Below are 17,073 nucleotides of genomic sequence, written 5' to 3'. Positions count from 1 at the left end.
ACCAGCCGTCTCATTCTGTCTTCCTCAGCACCTTTAAAAATCATCCCAAAACTTCTGGCATGAGAAGATGTTCGGGCTCTTTTAAACTAGCAACTTACTTCAAACTCCCACAAGCTCATACCCACTAGTTCATCGATCTAAGTCGCTCACACCCATCCACTTACAGTTGCCCTTTCTCAGTCACTCGTTCAACCAACCCATTGCCAATATCTCTTTGTGTCTCTCTGTCATTGTCTCCTACGTCACAGCCACAGTCCCCTTCGTTCCGCCGTACTACTGCAGTATCCCCCCTTTACTATCACTGCCTCCCTTTTGCTATCTCACATTTCAGTGGTTCTCTTCTACTGCCACTTTCTCTTTCTTTTCATTCCTTCCCCCCCCCCCCCCCCCCCCCCCGGGCAGTCACCTTCACCCCACCACTGTTCCGTCTCTGTCAACTATGTTCTACAGCCACTGTGTTTCTATCTTCCTCTCACACTACCGTTGTCTCCTTTGCTCTTCCTATAGCACAACTGCTGTCTACTACCTTCCACTATTTATTATTTTCCATCTCTTTGCCATTGCTACGGTCTTATTCTCTCTCAGCTTGAAAAAGCGTGAATTTGTCCGCAAGGCAAATTTTTGGGGAAACTTTTTAAAGTTGCTGAGGAAGGCAGAATGAGGCTACTGCTATCCCACTCTTCAGTGAGAGTCTTTTAAATAAAGAGGAACATATTCACGTTTTTTGTGCTCCTGTAGGAGGATTTCTCCGCTGATTCCCTTCTTTTCCTTGCTGCAGCATGGCATGTGACTTACATGAAAAGAAATGTATTGGTCAGTAAACTTCAGATAGTTTACTTTTGTGAAACAGAAGTAAGGTAAAAGTAATTCTGCACCTCAGACCGAATTTTACGTGTAATAAAATTTCGGATGTGCTTTGTACTACATCATGTGGTCCCTAGATGACAACGGGGACACTTTACATCATATTTCTCTGTGCTATGTCACTTTATAAATTACTCTTTCGCCTCACTCCGGATATTATGTGCGTATTTTACGTGTACAGGTAGAGTAACTTCAAACTTCTGTATCTCGTAAACGGGTAAAGATATGAAGAAATTTTTGAAGTTTTTTTCAAGATCGGGATATTAGAGCTACTTCGTATAAATTACAGCCACTTGCTGCGCACAGTCGTCTCGGAATCTGCGAATGGGTTTTGGTATGCAAAAAACAAGTTTTTGGGTTGTTTCTCGATAATGGATAAACATTTTTGAAAACGAGGAGATGGTTCTTCTACAAAAATGCCTAGAGAACGTAGCGTCAAGATTTGAGCAATTTGCTGTGGTTGTTTATTATTAAGATATCGCCTCATTCCGAATTTCGCTTGTGGAAGTAGGTTAACTTTGACCCTCTGAATCACGGAAAAGGATAAATATATCAAGAAAATCTATCTGGATCTTACGAATATATCGTAAAAATTTCAGCCCTTTGCTGTGCATATCCGTCTTGGGATCCTCAGCTTGGTTTTGGTTTGCCGGTAACGTGAAAATTTAGTGAGAAAACTCTTATGGCGTTTTTCGAGGAACTGCCAATGAATTAATGGCCCCATCAAGCCCACCGTAGACTACATCAAACTCAAAGAACCAGCCGACTTGATCCATTTGTCTAAGCGGGAGGGAGTGGGTAATATTCATACTTTTATCCTGTACTGTAGCGTAGTGATACTAAGACGATCCCTCTGGTGGACACCCACAACACTTGACCTTACCTTTATATCACCAACAGAACCCGAGATATGAGCACCGGAAAATCCTATTTTGATTGACTGATTGATTTGGAGGTGGGGACCAAACAGCAAGATTATCGGTCCTATCGGATTAGGGAAGGTGTTGGTGGTTTTTGGGGGAAGGAGACCAGACAGCGAGGTCATCGGTCCCATCGGATTAGGGAACGACGGGGAAGGAAGTCGGCCGTGCCCTTTGAAAGGAACCATCCCGGCATTTGCCTGGAGCGATTTAGGGAAACCACGGAAAACCTAAATCAGGATGGCCGGACGCGGGATTGAACCGTCGTCCTCCCGAATGCGAGTCCAGTGTCTAACCACTGCGCCACCTCACTCGGTATTCGGGAAGGAAGGGGGAGGAAGTCGACAGTGGCCTTTCAAGGGAACCATCCCGGCATTTACCTGTAGCGATTTAGGGAAATCACGGAAAATATAAATCGGGATGGCCGGACGCGGGATTGAACCGTCGTCCTCCCGAATGCGAGTCCAGTGTGCTACCACTGCGCCACCTCGCTCGGTGGCTGACCTGAAAACTTTGACAGCATGGCGCGTTTTTTTTTTTGTAGTCTCTACTAGACCTGTTTACTGTAACGTCATCACCAGTTCCGATAAAGGCCAAGTGCAGTAACAGCGTGATCGGGTAGTACCGCGCTTTCAATGTTCCACAATCGCATATCTCTGTCTTGTTCCCGCCCAACTGTTGCGTCCTGTTGCACTGTTGGGGAGTGGAGGAACTGGGTCAGTGGCGTAAGTGAAGGGAAGAGCTAACAACACAGCACGACGTAGGAGTTAAGTAACTGCTATCAAATTCGCAAAGGGTGGGCGGGGCTCGTGGCCGTCGGCTAGGGCGCTGGCCGTGTAGCGGGCCGGGCGAGTGAATTGTTTTCGGCGGCCGCGATATCTGTCCGGGCATCTAGCAGGCGGTCGCATACCGCCGGCCGACCTGGTCTGTAAATCAGACGCCACGCACTCTGCGCCAGCCACCTGCGGGCGGCCGGGCCACAGCTGAACGCTGCCCCAGAGGATCCTCTCCGCGTCTGTTTGTTTTTATGACGGCCCCGAACAACAAACAGTTCTCTCCACATGCGGCCCCGCTGCTATCGTCACGCGTTTGTTCCCGTGTAGTTACGCGGCGCACATGTCACACGGCTATAATCGTGAGTCCAATCGACAAATGATCTACGCACGCGATACCTACACTCTACAGTCATAATACTCTAGATTGGTCATTATCAGCCGGAATCGAGACGCGGTTTGTTCTGAGACTGACTCTCTTCTGCGTCTTCACTCCACGAGCTACCGTACGGTGTGTGGCTAGCCGTCACCACAGGCCTGTGCGGTAGCACTCGGAGCTAAGCCGGTTCGAATCCTGGTGGCGGATGCAATTTACACTGCCACTATTTGGACGGCAACGAGTAGGAGAGGTGATGGCGTAAAGTTCCTGACCAACAGACCTTGTACCAATGTCCTGGATTAATGTCAAACCTCTCCGCAGTGTCTCATGAAGTGGGGGCGCCGGCCGAGTTGGCCGAGCGGTTCTAGGCGCGTTAGTCTGGAACCGCACGACGGCTACGGTCGCAGGTTCGAATGCTGCCTCGGGCATGGATGTGTGTGATGTCCTTAGGTTAGTTAGGTTTAAGTAGTTCTAAGTTCTAGGGGACTGATGTCGTTAGAAGTTAAGTCCCATAGTGCTCAGAGCCATTTGAACCATTTTTGAAGTGGGGGCATACGAGACTGTCGATGGTGATCCGCCTGTCTGTCTGTAGGCTGTCACTTTTCCCTCACTCAACACGCGAACGCAACAGGACAGAAAATCGCTGGCACTGGGACCAAATATCCCGCACCACGTAATGTGCAGGGACGTGCTGAGTATCCTAGGTTTCCTTCCTGAGAGCTGTCAAGCACGTTTTCCCTGATGTTTCAGCAGACCCCAATTTCGTTTCCGCTGTGTTGAGGTGGAATCTTCCCAAATAAATAAGGTTCATCACGCCTTCATGCGACGCTCCGTGTCGACAGAAAGCGTCAATTTGTTTCCTGTAACAATAAAAATAATTTTAAAGCTGCATTTTACGTGCCCGATGTATAGAGCGGTCCCAACTTAGTATAGTGCGATATTCGTTTCATAGATATGTGTTAACATGGACGGTAAAACACGGAGAATAACCAGTTCTCCAACAGCGATTGAGCAGTGGTGCTGCATTACGGTTGCAGTAGTGCAGACCACGGCGAAGCGAGAGTCGTTGGTTATTCATTCTGTGGTGTCACCGTCAGACACCACACTTGCTAGGTGGTAGCCTTTAAATCGGCTGCGGTCCGTTAGTATACGTCGGACCCGCGTGTCGCCTCTGTCAGTGATTGCAGACCGAGCGCCGCCACACGGCAGGTCTAGAGAGACGTCCTAGCACTCGCCCCAGTTGTACAGCCGACATTGCTAGAGATGGTTCACTGACAAATTACGCTCTCATTTGCCGAGACGATAGTTAGCATAGCCTTCAGCTACGTCATTTGCTACGACCTAGCAAGGCGCCATTATCAATTGCTATTTATATTGTGATGCATGTACCGTCAGACCGATGTTCACCAATTATGGATTAAAGTTAAGTATTCCAGAAGCTACGTACCTTTTTTGCTAGTCTCAAGATATTGTCCTGTTCCAGGCCTCACGCCATCCTGCGTGAGCTTTAACGCGTGCCTTTCGGCTTCCCGTCATAGTGGCTTGGCTGTCTTGCCAAGTCACAACACATTCGTTTTAATGTCCCTGTTAATAAATATCGACAAAACGAATATCACACTAGACTAATGACAATGTAAAATTCTGCTTTAAAAACCATTTTGTTCGTAATGGAAAAAAAAACTGATGCTTCCGTCTGGTGTCGCATGAGAGACGTGATGAATAGTATTTGTTTGGGCTGAGTCCAGCTACACATTGCAAAAACGAAACTTCGAATATCTACCTAAACTTCAGAGAAAACGATCCTAGCCGGCCGCTGTGGCCAAGCGTTTCTAGGCACTACAGTCTGGAGCCGCGCGACCGCTACGACGCAGGTTCGAATCCTGCCTCGGGCATGGATGTGTGTGTTGTCCTTAGGTCAGTTAGGTTTAAGTAGTTCTAAGTTTACACACTACTTAACCTAAATTATCCTAAGGACAAACACACACAGCCATGCCAGAGGGAGAACTCGAACCTCCGCCGGGGCCAGCAGCACAGTCCATGACTGCAGTGCCTGAGACCGCTCGGCTAATCCCGCGCGGCTTTAAATTACATCTCGCAAGCCTGTATCCTGTTTACCAGCGTTTGCTGTGCAATATACTCGCTATAACACTTGGTTTGCTTCTTAGTGGTAAATCCTTACTCCAAACCAGGCAGGAACTCACGTTCCACTAATGTCCTTTTCACTCCTCCCACTGTTTTCTATTACGCTCCTAACGTCATTGAACTTCCCACTTTCTTTTCCACACATCCATTGTTACTATCACGTTTTTCCTCATCACCAAAATAAGGTGCTAACCGGCTTTATATTGTTACATATGAATACCTGATTGAAATTTTGCTTTCCCCAACTACACCAGTATCCTCAAGTACCGGATGGAGAAGACAGAGGACGGACAACAACCGTGTCTAACACATTAATTGGTGAATCGGTTATTATAGGCCTTTTACCTTGTCTTTGGAATTAATTAAGAGAAAGGAAGCGTATCTGTAGCCAATATAACAGAAACAAAATGTCGTTCTATGCACACCTGACTAACCCAGAGGGTGGTAGACTTCCCACGTTGCCTCATTATTCTTGTTCTAGCCAGACATAATGAGGGGTCAGGGGCGGGCGCCAGAGATGATGTGTGCTGGCGATTGGCCGGCGCCGGCCAGCAGCAGGTGGTCCGACTTCCGGCCACGCACATCCGAGGCGCCACTGCGCCGCGGACAACTTCCGGCGCCATTCTTTTGTTCTGCCGCGAGACGTGGCGCCGCTCCGCGCCGGATAATGAGTCAGTTCCCACTCACGTCTAGCGGGCCGTTGCACTGCACTTGGCTGGGGTAGAGGAGAGGGTACACAAGTAAGGAGCCCTAAAAGCTCGAGCGCATATTGGAGAGACAAGGGGTCCCGAAATTCTAACGCCCTTGTAAAAGAGTACACAGTCTGTCAAAGTTCACCAGTTTGTCAAATTATTTGGCAGTAGGCGTCTTTTTTTTTTTTTTTTTTTTTTTTTGCGTGTTTGTCAAACATAAACCGCGTTTGACGTGTTCGAGAGAAGTTCTGATTGACGCAAGATTTGACAAGGTGGACATTGTTTGTGTTAATGTTCCGCTGCGCATATTTAGCGAGAAAGAGTTACGATTTTGGACTGTGCGGCTGGTCCTGGCAGAGGTTCGAGTCCTCCCTCGGGCATGGATGTGTGTGTTTGTCCTTATGATAATTTAATAATTTAGGTTAAGTAGTGTGTAAGCTTAGGGACTGATGACCTTAGCAGTTAAGTCCCATAAGATTTCACAAAAAAAGTTATGATTTATCTCTGTTTCGTGATCAACGATAAAAATAAAAGAGCACTAGTAATTACCAAAATGGCGGAAGTGTTGCATTTCTAACAGTCGTATATTATGCAGAAAGACGTTAGAAAGAAAATCAATATTTTGCGCACAACATAAAAGCGAGAGAGCGATGAAATGAAAAATAAAAATCGAAAATACCCGGTTCTTCCACGGACGATGTATACAGGATGTTCTAAAAAAAAGGCCGAATACTTTGAAAGGTGGTAGTACTCATCGAAACAAGAAAAATGAGTTTATTAAAGATGGGTCTCGGAATGCATACTTTCAGCGATAAACACGTGTTTGCAGGAGGAGTTCAATGTGGTGTCCATTCATGACAGTGCACACTTCCGCCAGTCGGAGTGGCCGAGCGGTCCTAGGCGCTGCAGTCTGGAACCGCGCGACCGCTACGGTCGCAGGTACGAATCCTGCCCCGGGCATGGATGTGTGTGATGTCCTTAGGTTAGTTAGGCTTAAGTATTTCTAAGTTCTAGAGGACTGATGACCTCAGAAGTTAAGTCCCATAGTGCTCAGAGCCTTTTTTTTTTCTTTTTTTTTGCACCCTTCCGTCCCCCACGGCGTAAGGAATGATGCACCCTTTCAGGTACGTCTGGTCGTCGTCGTTCCTGCTGGATAGCACTGAAAACGCGACACTGTAATGTCCGCACATCGCTGATTGCCACGGCGTAGACTAATTCCTTCAAGTGTCCCCATAACAAAGTCTAGGGGATTGAGGTCTGGGGTCCCACGTGTTTCCACGTCGTGGTTAATGACCTTTGAGCAGAGGATCACGTAAGGGATAGCAGATTTCCGCTGAAGTGTGCCTTCTTTTTCGGTGTGAGTGAAAAGTAATTCTAACAAGTCATTAAGAGTTTGGCTGTGCATTCGGAGAAAATTGATGCAATCATTAGGTTCTGAATGTAATATTTCCTTTAGCAGATTTTCATGGTTGTGTATATCTCTCGATTTCAATCACAAGCTGGCCCAGCGTATTGTTTTGTTTTTCTTCTTTGCACACAGTGCTAAAGTCAATTCAAGAAACGCTTTGTCTGCGTTGGTAGTCATTCCCACCAGTGTCAAAACGGTTTTGTTTTTGGAGAAGGTCCACCTTGTGCAAAACACCATTTCTGTTTCTATTTTCAGGACTGTATTTTGCTCTCAAAACATTCTATTTGTAAGCAAACACGGACAGAAAAACTTTAGCCTCAATATACCGGGTGATCAAAAAGTCAGTATAAATTTGAAAACTGAATAAATCACGGAATAATGTAGATAGAGAGGTACAAATTGACACACATGCTTGGAATGACATGGGGTTTTATTAGACTAAAAAAATACAAACGTTCAAAAATGTCCGACAGATGGCGCTTCATCTGATCAGAATAGCAATAATTAGCATAACAAAGTAAGACAAAGCAAAGATGATGTTCTTTACAGGAAATGCTCAATATGTCCACCATAATTCCTCAACAATAGCCGTAGTCGAGGAATAATGTTGTGAACAGCACTGTAAAGCATGTCCGGAGTTATGGTGAGGCATTGGCGTCGGATGTTGTTGTGGTGTCACCGCCAGACACCACACTTGCTAGGTGGTAGCCTTTAAATCGGCCGCGGTCCGTTAGTATACGTCGGACCCGCGTGTCACCACTATCAGTGATTGCAGACCGAGCGGTGCCACACGGCAGGTCTAGTCTAGAGAGACTCACTAGCACTCGCCCCAGTTGTACAGCCGACTTTGCTAGCGATGGTTCACTGTCTACATCCGTTCTCATCAGCCGAGACGAGAGTTTAGCTTAGCCTTCAGCTACGTCATTTGCTACGACCTAGCAAGGCGCCATATTCAGTTACTATAATCTGAACAGATAATATTGTGAATCATGTACCGTCAAGAGCGATGTTTATCATTAATGGATTAAAGTTAAGTATCAAACTTATTTCGCCCGCTTTCTGAATTCTCATTCCTTGTCATGTTCCAGACCTCACGTCAGTATAGTTCTTCCCTCCTCACGCCAGCCTGTGTGAGCTAAAACGCGTGCATTTCGGCCTCCTCTAGTAACACGGTGTTGGCTCTTCTGCCAACCCAACAGTTGTCTTTCAGCATCCCTAGAAATGTCGGTCGATCACGATACACTTGGGACTTCAGGTAACCCCAAAGCCAATAATCCCACGGACTGAGGTCTGGGGACCTGGGAGGCCAAGCATGACGAAAGTGGCGGCTGAGCACACGATCATCACGAAACGACGCGCGCAAGAGATCTTTCACGCGTCTAGCAATACTTTGTTTTTTTTGTTTTTTTTTTTTGTTTGTCATTCCAAGCATGTGTGTCAATTTTTACCTCTCTATCTACATTATTCCGTGGTTTATTAAGTTTTCAAATTTATACTGACTTTTTGATCACCCGGTAATTAGTCTCAAAACATTTCGTACAGCGTGACATCTGCTTTAAAAGTGATGATAAATTTGACCAACCTTGTTGGTAAGTCTCCTCGCTTGTTTGACAAACCCTTCTTTGTTTTCGTGAGTCTACTGAACGGTCTGGTGCATACAGCTATAGATTCCTTCCCTGTGCAGCCTCTTAATCTCAGAGTAACACATGCGCCCAGCAACCTCAATTATTTGTTGAATATGTCTCCGTGTGTGTCCTCCCCAACAGTTTTACCCTTTACAGCCCCCTTCAGTACCATGGAAATCTTTCCTTCATGTCTTAACACATATCTTACCACCCTGGCCCATCTTCTTCTTGTCAACATTTTCCACATGTCCCTCTCCTAATTTCCTATCTAATCAGTCTGTCTAATTTCCAGCATCCTTCTATAATACCACATCTCAGACGCTCCAGTACTTGTCTTTTACTCTCAATTCATAGTGTATTCTCATTAGACTGGTCATTCCATTGAACAGATGCTACAACTCTTCCTCGTTTCCACTGAGGGTAGCAATATCATCAGCATATTTTATCACTGATATCCTTTCACTGGGAATGTTACTCCCACTCCTGAATTGTTATATTTCCGTCATTGGTCCTTCGATATACAGATTAAGCTGAAAGTACATCCCTATTTTATGATCTTTCTAATCTGAGGACTTCATTCTTGGTAATATAGAGAATCCTAAACCTGGTGCATATTGAAAAACGTATTGTACCGTGCCTGCGACTGTGTGGCACTACTAAAATTCTGAAAATATTTTCTGAACTGTTTTGAGATAACTGACACATATTGTGCCTCCACACGTTGGACCTGTGTTTTTGTAAACCACATCCAATGTCTCAGCAAAATTATGCCATCCTGCAAAGCTTGCGTATCTCTCAAATACAATTAAGCGTGAAGAAATCTCAGGATGAAAAAGGCCAGAAGTACCGTTTAATTACCTGGAAACCGATTACTGATATTCATCCTGAGATTCCTTCACTAATTGAGCTATTAATTACGTATCTGAGAAAAAAAATCTGGCCTGGTGCGCAAGTTCTAAAATACACGATGGATTTTCATTGTGACTATTAAAATTGGTTGTAATATTTTGTGTTTCTCGTGTAATGACATTGTTCCAAGGCATTATTTTCGTACATTTAAAACTAATTCGAAAGTATAACTTATTAACTTGTATGCTACTGAGGATTGCTCTGAATCTGTTAAATGTTCTGACTTTTTTTTTTTTTTTTTTTAATAGAACTGACTTCCAAGCGATAGAGTAATTCATTGTCAATGTCACGCAATTTCATGTCAAAGATTTTATTTAAATTTTCAGCTCACGCAAACGTTATCAGTCCATTTCAATCTCTTAAGTTGTGTACTTCCAGACGAATGCTGGGACTATTTGTTTACTGAAGACAGACATATGGGACAGAAACACGCAATTAGATACTACGAAATACACGTGCGCCTTGCAGACGGCCTGATCTCGTCAAATATAGAACGAGGTTCTCACCGTGGGTGTGAGCTTATTCCTTTCGACAAAAATCTCTGGTCTGTCAGGTGATCTTTGCACTCGTTGTGGCGCAAGGTCCGACAACGCAATGGTCGTTTACAGGCAAAGCGCTTTCACAGTACTTTAGCGTATTCGGAAGGAACCACCGCGGAGTACGCTTGAAACAGCATGAGTACTGCCACTACCAATTTCGGTGGCTTGATAGTAATCCGCGCGTAGGCTGGTAATGTTACCCACTTTAATTAGAAACCTGTGGGCGTCTTGTTCGTTGAAGATACTAGATTCGACATTCCATTCACGAGACTCGTCGCTGTTGGGGCATTGTTTTAGAAAACTGCTCCACAATAGAAGTCTCCGAGGTACACGCGAATGCATCCACAGAGAATGAGCCCTAAATGCCAGAAAACCGGTTTGGCCGGGAGAAACAAAAACACTTCGCAACAATACGAGAGCGCACGCTGCCATCTGTTCAACCTGCTTCATCAACGAAACCATCTTCAAGTATAAATAAAGAGTTACTAATATGAAACAAGTTGTGCGAAGAGTAGACTTATTTCCCAAACACGATTGGAAAATATCCGCTGACATTTCCTGGTAATATGGCTGCTTTACGGGGTATGTCAAGTCGCAATTTCACACTAGTGTATGGGTTTGTTATTGATATTTCATCTGCTTCTTTCTCCTTTATATGGAGTGTTTGATTCTAAACCAAACGCGAGAACAGGGGAGAATTAAATAAGGAAATAATTCTAACAACATGGGTGCGGAAACAAATGGCTTCCCTGATACGACGTATTACCACCAAGTACATGAACACCTTACAAGTCAGCTCAGCACAAAACCCTGAAGAACACCACATGCAATACTGGCTAAAACGCTGGTCAATTGCCAGTGCTATCAACAGTCCAGAAGAATTTTATTGACACATTATAACAGAGTCCCCGAGGATTCAAACTGCAAATATGCACTTGAGAACAAACACATTACAAGAGGGTTCAACATGGCCCTGTTCCTCTGACGGCAAGTCACATCTTGTCTCCCTCGTTGATGCCCATATTCAAAAATTCGAGGAGTGTTCCAAACGTAATGACAACCATCCACATTGCGTTCCTGGAGTTCATAAACATTATCAACAGGGCTGTAATACACCACAGCGTTTAAATGCCCCCACACAAAAGACCAACGGACTCAAATCGGTGGATCTGGCACGCTAAAGTATTGGCGAGCCAAGACCGGTAATTTGTCAAAACGCTGTTCACTAGTACTTAGATACTCTAAATGATGATAAAATCATATGAGAGCAGTTTATCACTTTGTAATTTAGACCTCTTTTTGGTGTTTCGAAATAAACGTACACTTAGAAGTCATCGGTGTTATTACACTGCCATGATTGTACTCCTGCGTATACGTCGTGATGGGGTTGGTCTCCGGACCTACGTTTGTTACGATTGTTGTTACCTTGTTTGGTTATCCTCTACTGGCAGCTTTGTTTTTTACCTGTGCTAGTCAAACACCCTGTACTTAATTACTCTAAAATATAACAACACTTTAGTGTTAATTTTCAAATTTTCATCTTCCTCATACGGCAATGACAGTTCCGTAATACTCTGAAACCTGTTACGAGATTTAGATCTCGAGGCGCCAGTATCTTGGGTCTCAGACAGGCAACAAAAACTATATGAAGCATTTTCATTTTTTTAGAGAACATTTAAGAAAGTAGAGACGACAAAACCATTTTTACCTATATTCCGTATTCTGTCAGAAGTCAACATATCATAAATGACAAACGAAGTCTCATAGTAGCGAGACATATTTCCTGAAGAGTTGTATGTTAATTAAGGCGAACGCCAAGACGATTTCTCAGCTGTGCGGCGCTGACTCCATTCCCACCAAACTGGTGTTGTACCTCTAAAGGTACGAGAACATTTGTCAGCCGAACGGGTTGTTAGCTATTCGCGAGCTCGCTGTTCGCAACTGGGTCCGTGGCTCGCAGCTGCTCAGCCCGAGCCACCTGCTGTTTGATTTTCCGGCGAACACAAATTTCTATGCGCTCCACAGAAATGTAGTTCACAGATCGCTCTGCGCGTTTGTTATTTCCTCTAGCGGTTCAACAAGTTGTAGACTGTGCAAGGCACCTTATGGTGTGTGGTGGAGGGTACCTCTGGTCCACTACCGCTTCTCCCCTTCCCTGTACCACTCGCGACTGGCGTGTGGGAAGAATGGTAAATCTCTGGATGAGTTCTAATTTCTCCAATCCTTTCCGTATGGTTATCTTCCGAGACGTATATGGGAGAAAGTAAAACGTTCCCCGAGGCTTCCCGGGACGTGCTGTCTCGGAATTTCCTGATAGTAAAGCTCTCTGTGATGCACAACGCGTCTCTTGAAGCGTCTGCCTTAGGAGTTTGTTGAGTAACTTTGTAATGCTCTTGCCCCGTCTAAATGATTCCGTGGCGAAAGGCGCCGCCCTTTGTTTATGTCGTCTATTAAACCAACTGAGAAAGAATCCCAGACCGATGAGCAATACTCGAGAACCGTCGAACAAGTGTTCCGTAAATACACTCCTGGAAATTGAAATAAGAACACCGTGAATTCATTGTCCCAGGAAGGGGAAACTTTATTGACACATTCCTGGGGTCAGATACATCACATGATCACACTGACAGAACCACAGGCACATAGACACAGGCAACAGAGCATGCACAATGTCGGCACTAGTACAGTGTATATCCACATTTCGCAGCAATGCAGGCTGCTATTCTCCCATGGAGACGATCGTAGAGATGCTGGATGCAGTCCTGTGGAACGGCTTGCCATGCCATTTCCACCTGGCGCCTCAGTTGGACCAGCGTTCGTGCTGGACGTGCAGACCGCGTGAGACGACGCTTCATCCGGTCCCAAACATGCTCAATGGGGGACAGATCCGGAGATCTTGCTGGCCAGGGTAGTTGACTTACACCTTCTAGAGCACGTTGGCTGGCACGGGATACATGCGGACGTGCATTGTCCTGTTGGAACAGCAAGTTCCCTTGCCGGTCTAGGAATGGTAGAACGATGGGTTCGATGACGGTTTGGATGTACCGTGCACTATTCAGTGTCCCCTCGACGATCACCAGTGGTGTACGGCCAGTGTAGGAGATCGCTCCCCACACCATGATGCCGGGTGTTGGCCCTGTGTGCCTCGGTCGTATGCAGTCCTGGTTGTGGCGCTCACCTGCACGGCGCCAAACACGCATACGACCATCATTGGCACCAAGGCAGAAGCGACTCTCATCGCTGAAGACGACACGTCTCCATTCGTCCCTCCATTCACACCTGTCGCGACACCACTGGAGGCGGGCTGCACGATGTTGGGGCGTGAGCGGAAGACGGCCTAACGGTGTGCGGGACCGTAGCCCAGCTTCATGGAGACGGTTGCGAATGGTCCTCGCCGATACCCCAGGAGCAACAGTGTCCCTAATTTGCTGGGAAGTGGCGGTGCGGTCCCCTACGGCACTGCGTAGGATCCTACGGTCTTGGCGTGCATCCGTGCGTCGCTGCGGTCCGGTCCCAGGTCGACGGGCACGTGCACCTTCCGCCGACCACTGGCGACAACATCGATGTACTGTGGACACCTCACGCCCCACGTGTTGAGCAATTCGGCGGTACGTCCACCCGGCCTCCCGCATGCCCACTATACGCCCTCGCTCAAAGTCCGTCAACTGCACATACGGTTCACGTCCACGCTGTCGCGGCATGCTACCAGTGTGAAAGACTGCGATGGAGCTCCGTATGCCACGGCAAACTGGCTGACACTGACGGCGGCGGTGCACAAATGCTGCGCAGCTAGCGCCATTCGACGGCCAACACCGCGGTTCCTGGTGTGTCCGCTGTGCCGTGCGTGTGATCATTGCTTGTACAGCCCTCTCGCAGTGTCCGGAGCAAGTGTGGTGGGTCTGACACACCGGTGTCAATGTGTTCTTTTTTCCATTTCCAGGAGTGTAACTTCTTTCGTGGATGAATTACATTTCCATAGAAGCTTCCATCGAACTTCAGCCTGGAATCTGCTATTTCTGCAATTTATTTTGTGTGATCATTCCAATACCGGTCGCTCCTGATGGTCACTCACAGGTAATTTACGATAGTGACTGTTTACAGTGATTTGTCGCCACCGGTGTAGTGGAATACGTTACAGCCACTCCCTGCAATAATAATCAATCTTCTCCTGGTCTTCCTGCGATTCTCTAATCTTCTCGCATTGCTACCTTCCTATAGACGACCAGATCATCTGCGAACAGCCTCATGGAGTTTTCGATGTTATCCACTAGATGATTTAGATCTTATTGTGAATATGAATGGTCCTAGCATGCTTTCTTATTTTACTCCTGAAATTACGTTTACATCCGTCTATTTTGTCCCGTTAAGGGCGATGTGTAACTGCAAGGAAGTCCTACATCTAGTCACAAATCTGGCCTGATACTCGGTGAGCTTGTATTTCTTTCACTGAGTTGCAGAGCGTAACTGAATTAAATGTCTTCCTGAGGCCAAGGAAAACATCATCAAAGTGAGTTCGTTCGCGGGCATGATGTCTCGATTGTACTCTGCAGATACTGGACTATAAAACGCATTATCTCCATTACAAATCTCAATAGGTAATGTCATTATAATGACATCCGTTCTGATGTCTATACTATCTTGTCCGAGAAGTATCTTGGTGACAATGACAGAAAGCTACGTGGGTGAATCCTGCAAAAATATTTATCTCGGCCTATTATATACTGCACCTATAAGCAACCACAGAGTTCAATAAGAACAAGGAATGCCAGAGGATGGGTAAACCCATAACTGCAAAACACGTAGAAATCACAATAAACCGAGCGTTGTTGCAATAAGATCTTTGAAATGAGATTGTAAACAAGGGAAACTCCAGCATTGGTCGTATAATTCTAAAACCGTTTCATTATTATTATTACATATCAATTTCAATCATAGAGCAATCATCCTCAGTGCAACACTAACTCCAGTGGAATCGTATAATCATGCACAAAATATAAGCTCGAACATGGGTATCCATCGTGAAAAACCTGCCAACTACCAAGTGAGATTTAAGATTTAGTTTGAATCTTACCCGCTAGTTGACATGTTCTTCACGATAAATACCCATATTTGAAGATATATTGCGCTCGATTATGTGCTGCACTGAAGGTGATCACTCTGATTGAAATCGATATCCAATAATAAAAAAAAGAAAAGGTTTTAAAATTACACGATCAATGCTAGAGTTTCCCTTGCTTAGAGTACTTCTTGTGTGATGGTGGTGCACAAACTTCGTAATGGAATCGGATCTTTGTAATAAGAAGCCTGTATGCACCAAAAAACAATATTTATTACTATCAGGCCAGTGAAATTAGAAGTTTTGTGTGTATCAGAAACTCTAATCTTGAAGAGTTTCAAACAAAGAATTACTAACGAGCCGTTACGATCCACAAAAAAGGAAATACGAGGGTTGGAACTTTAATAGTGGCAACTATTTATTTACAGCTCGTACAAAAAAGCTACGTGTTTCGGAGTTTTACTGACCTTAAAAGTAGTCACCAGCTCGTGTATAACTCGTTGCCGGCGATGTGGAAGTCGTAGGATACTCTTAGCAGTGCCAGTTGTGTTGACAGTTCGAGCGGCGCGATCTGTTGCCCGACAAATTTGTAGCAGTTCTGAAGCGAATACCGTGAAGTGTTTCCTTCGGTTTATAAATCGAGTTGAACTTATGAGGGCTTAAGTCAGGGGAGTGATATAGCACTTAGCAGCCCCATCAGTCAAACAAATCAGTAACAGCTTGCACTGTACGTGCTCGAGCATTGTCCTGAAAAATCATTGTCATCACTTCTGTCTCTGTGCTGTTCATTTTTGGAACACAACCTACGACCAATAATTGTACGACACTGGACGACATCGGTCTATCACATCAACTTGTTTGCATACTTTTAGTTCGTATTAAGCTGTGTCTATGTCTGTAGAAAACAACAAAGACGCTGTGTGTCCGCCTTGATAAATTAAGACAAAAGAAAATGCTCGCAACGAGCTGTCATGTATTGAAATAAAACCTAAGATGAACAGTGGTGTGATTGGTACTAGCAGAGTATTTCGTATCAGTTGAATGTTAATAACTATCCACTGCAGAAATCTTGCTTCCAAACACATTTGCCAACAATGTTTCCTGTGATTGGGTGAGCCATTTAGCAGGTTCACAGCCTCATAACATGCATTTCCATGGCCACAACGAGTACATTCGCCTCGTTATGTGAGAAGGCGTTTTTCGTGAACTAACAACAACGCCGTGTTAAAGGATGGGACTACTCACCACTGTTGGAGGCGGCGGCGCACAGCAGCAGCGGCAAGTGTGTGGCCAGGATCAGCAAGAGGCGCCGTCGTCGTCCGAGCACGCCCCCCATGGCGGCGTCGCTTCGCCACTCAACACGTCGCACGGTCTCGCGTGTCACTCGGGGCGTCTCTCCACGGCGCGACCGCTCATGCCCACAGCCGACAACAGACTGAGCTCATGCAGCCGCGTGCTCCAGCTGCGGCCGGCGTTTCGCCCCCCACCACAGCACCCGGCCGCGCATGCGCTCTAGAGACCGGGACCCACCGGGCGTCCCGGCGACCGCCTGGAGCACTCGGCTCCCTTTGGGAGTCCCTTCTGTTTTTTGCCGATGGAGAATAAAACGCCGTAAACCTGCCACTCCGCTGTTTCTTCATCAATCACTTCGCGTTTCGGGGGGCTACGCTCTATCTTCAGGTAATACAAAACAAAGTATAGACTCTCTTGTGTCGGTCTCTGACACACGAGCCTCTTAGGATTAATAAACTTACGGTTTACATTCC

At 45.9% G+C, this 17,073-nt stretch overlaps 1 protein-coding gene across 1 annotated transcript in view; it reads right to left on the bottom strand.

Annotated features, from left to right (window-relative positions):
* LOC124606720 (BMP and activin membrane-bound inhibitor homolog) overlaps positions 1-16,729 on the bottom strand; it is a 269,434-nt gene extending 252,705 nt beyond the window's left edge. Inside the window, exon 1 of the mRNA XM_047138750.1 lies at positions 16,553-16,729. Coding sequence (XP_046994706.1) covers positions 16,553-16,643 — 91 coding nt within the window. The 5' untranslated portion in view covers positions 16,644-16,729. The remainder of the gene's footprint in view (positions 1-16,552) is intronic.
* Between the last annotated feature and the right edge of the window lie 344 nt (positions 16,730-17,073).

The sequence above is a fragment of the Schistocerca americana genome, chromosome 3, assembly GCF_021461395.2.
Source record: "Schistocerca americana isolate TAMUIC-IGC-003095 chromosome 3, iqSchAmer2.1, whole genome shotgun sequence".
Classification (NCBI taxonomy): Eukaryota; Metazoa; Arthropoda; class Insecta; order Orthoptera; family Acrididae; genus Schistocerca; species Schistocerca americana.
Note: the sequence above shows the minus strand (reverse complement) of the source record. Positions and strands in the feature narration are given on the sequence as shown.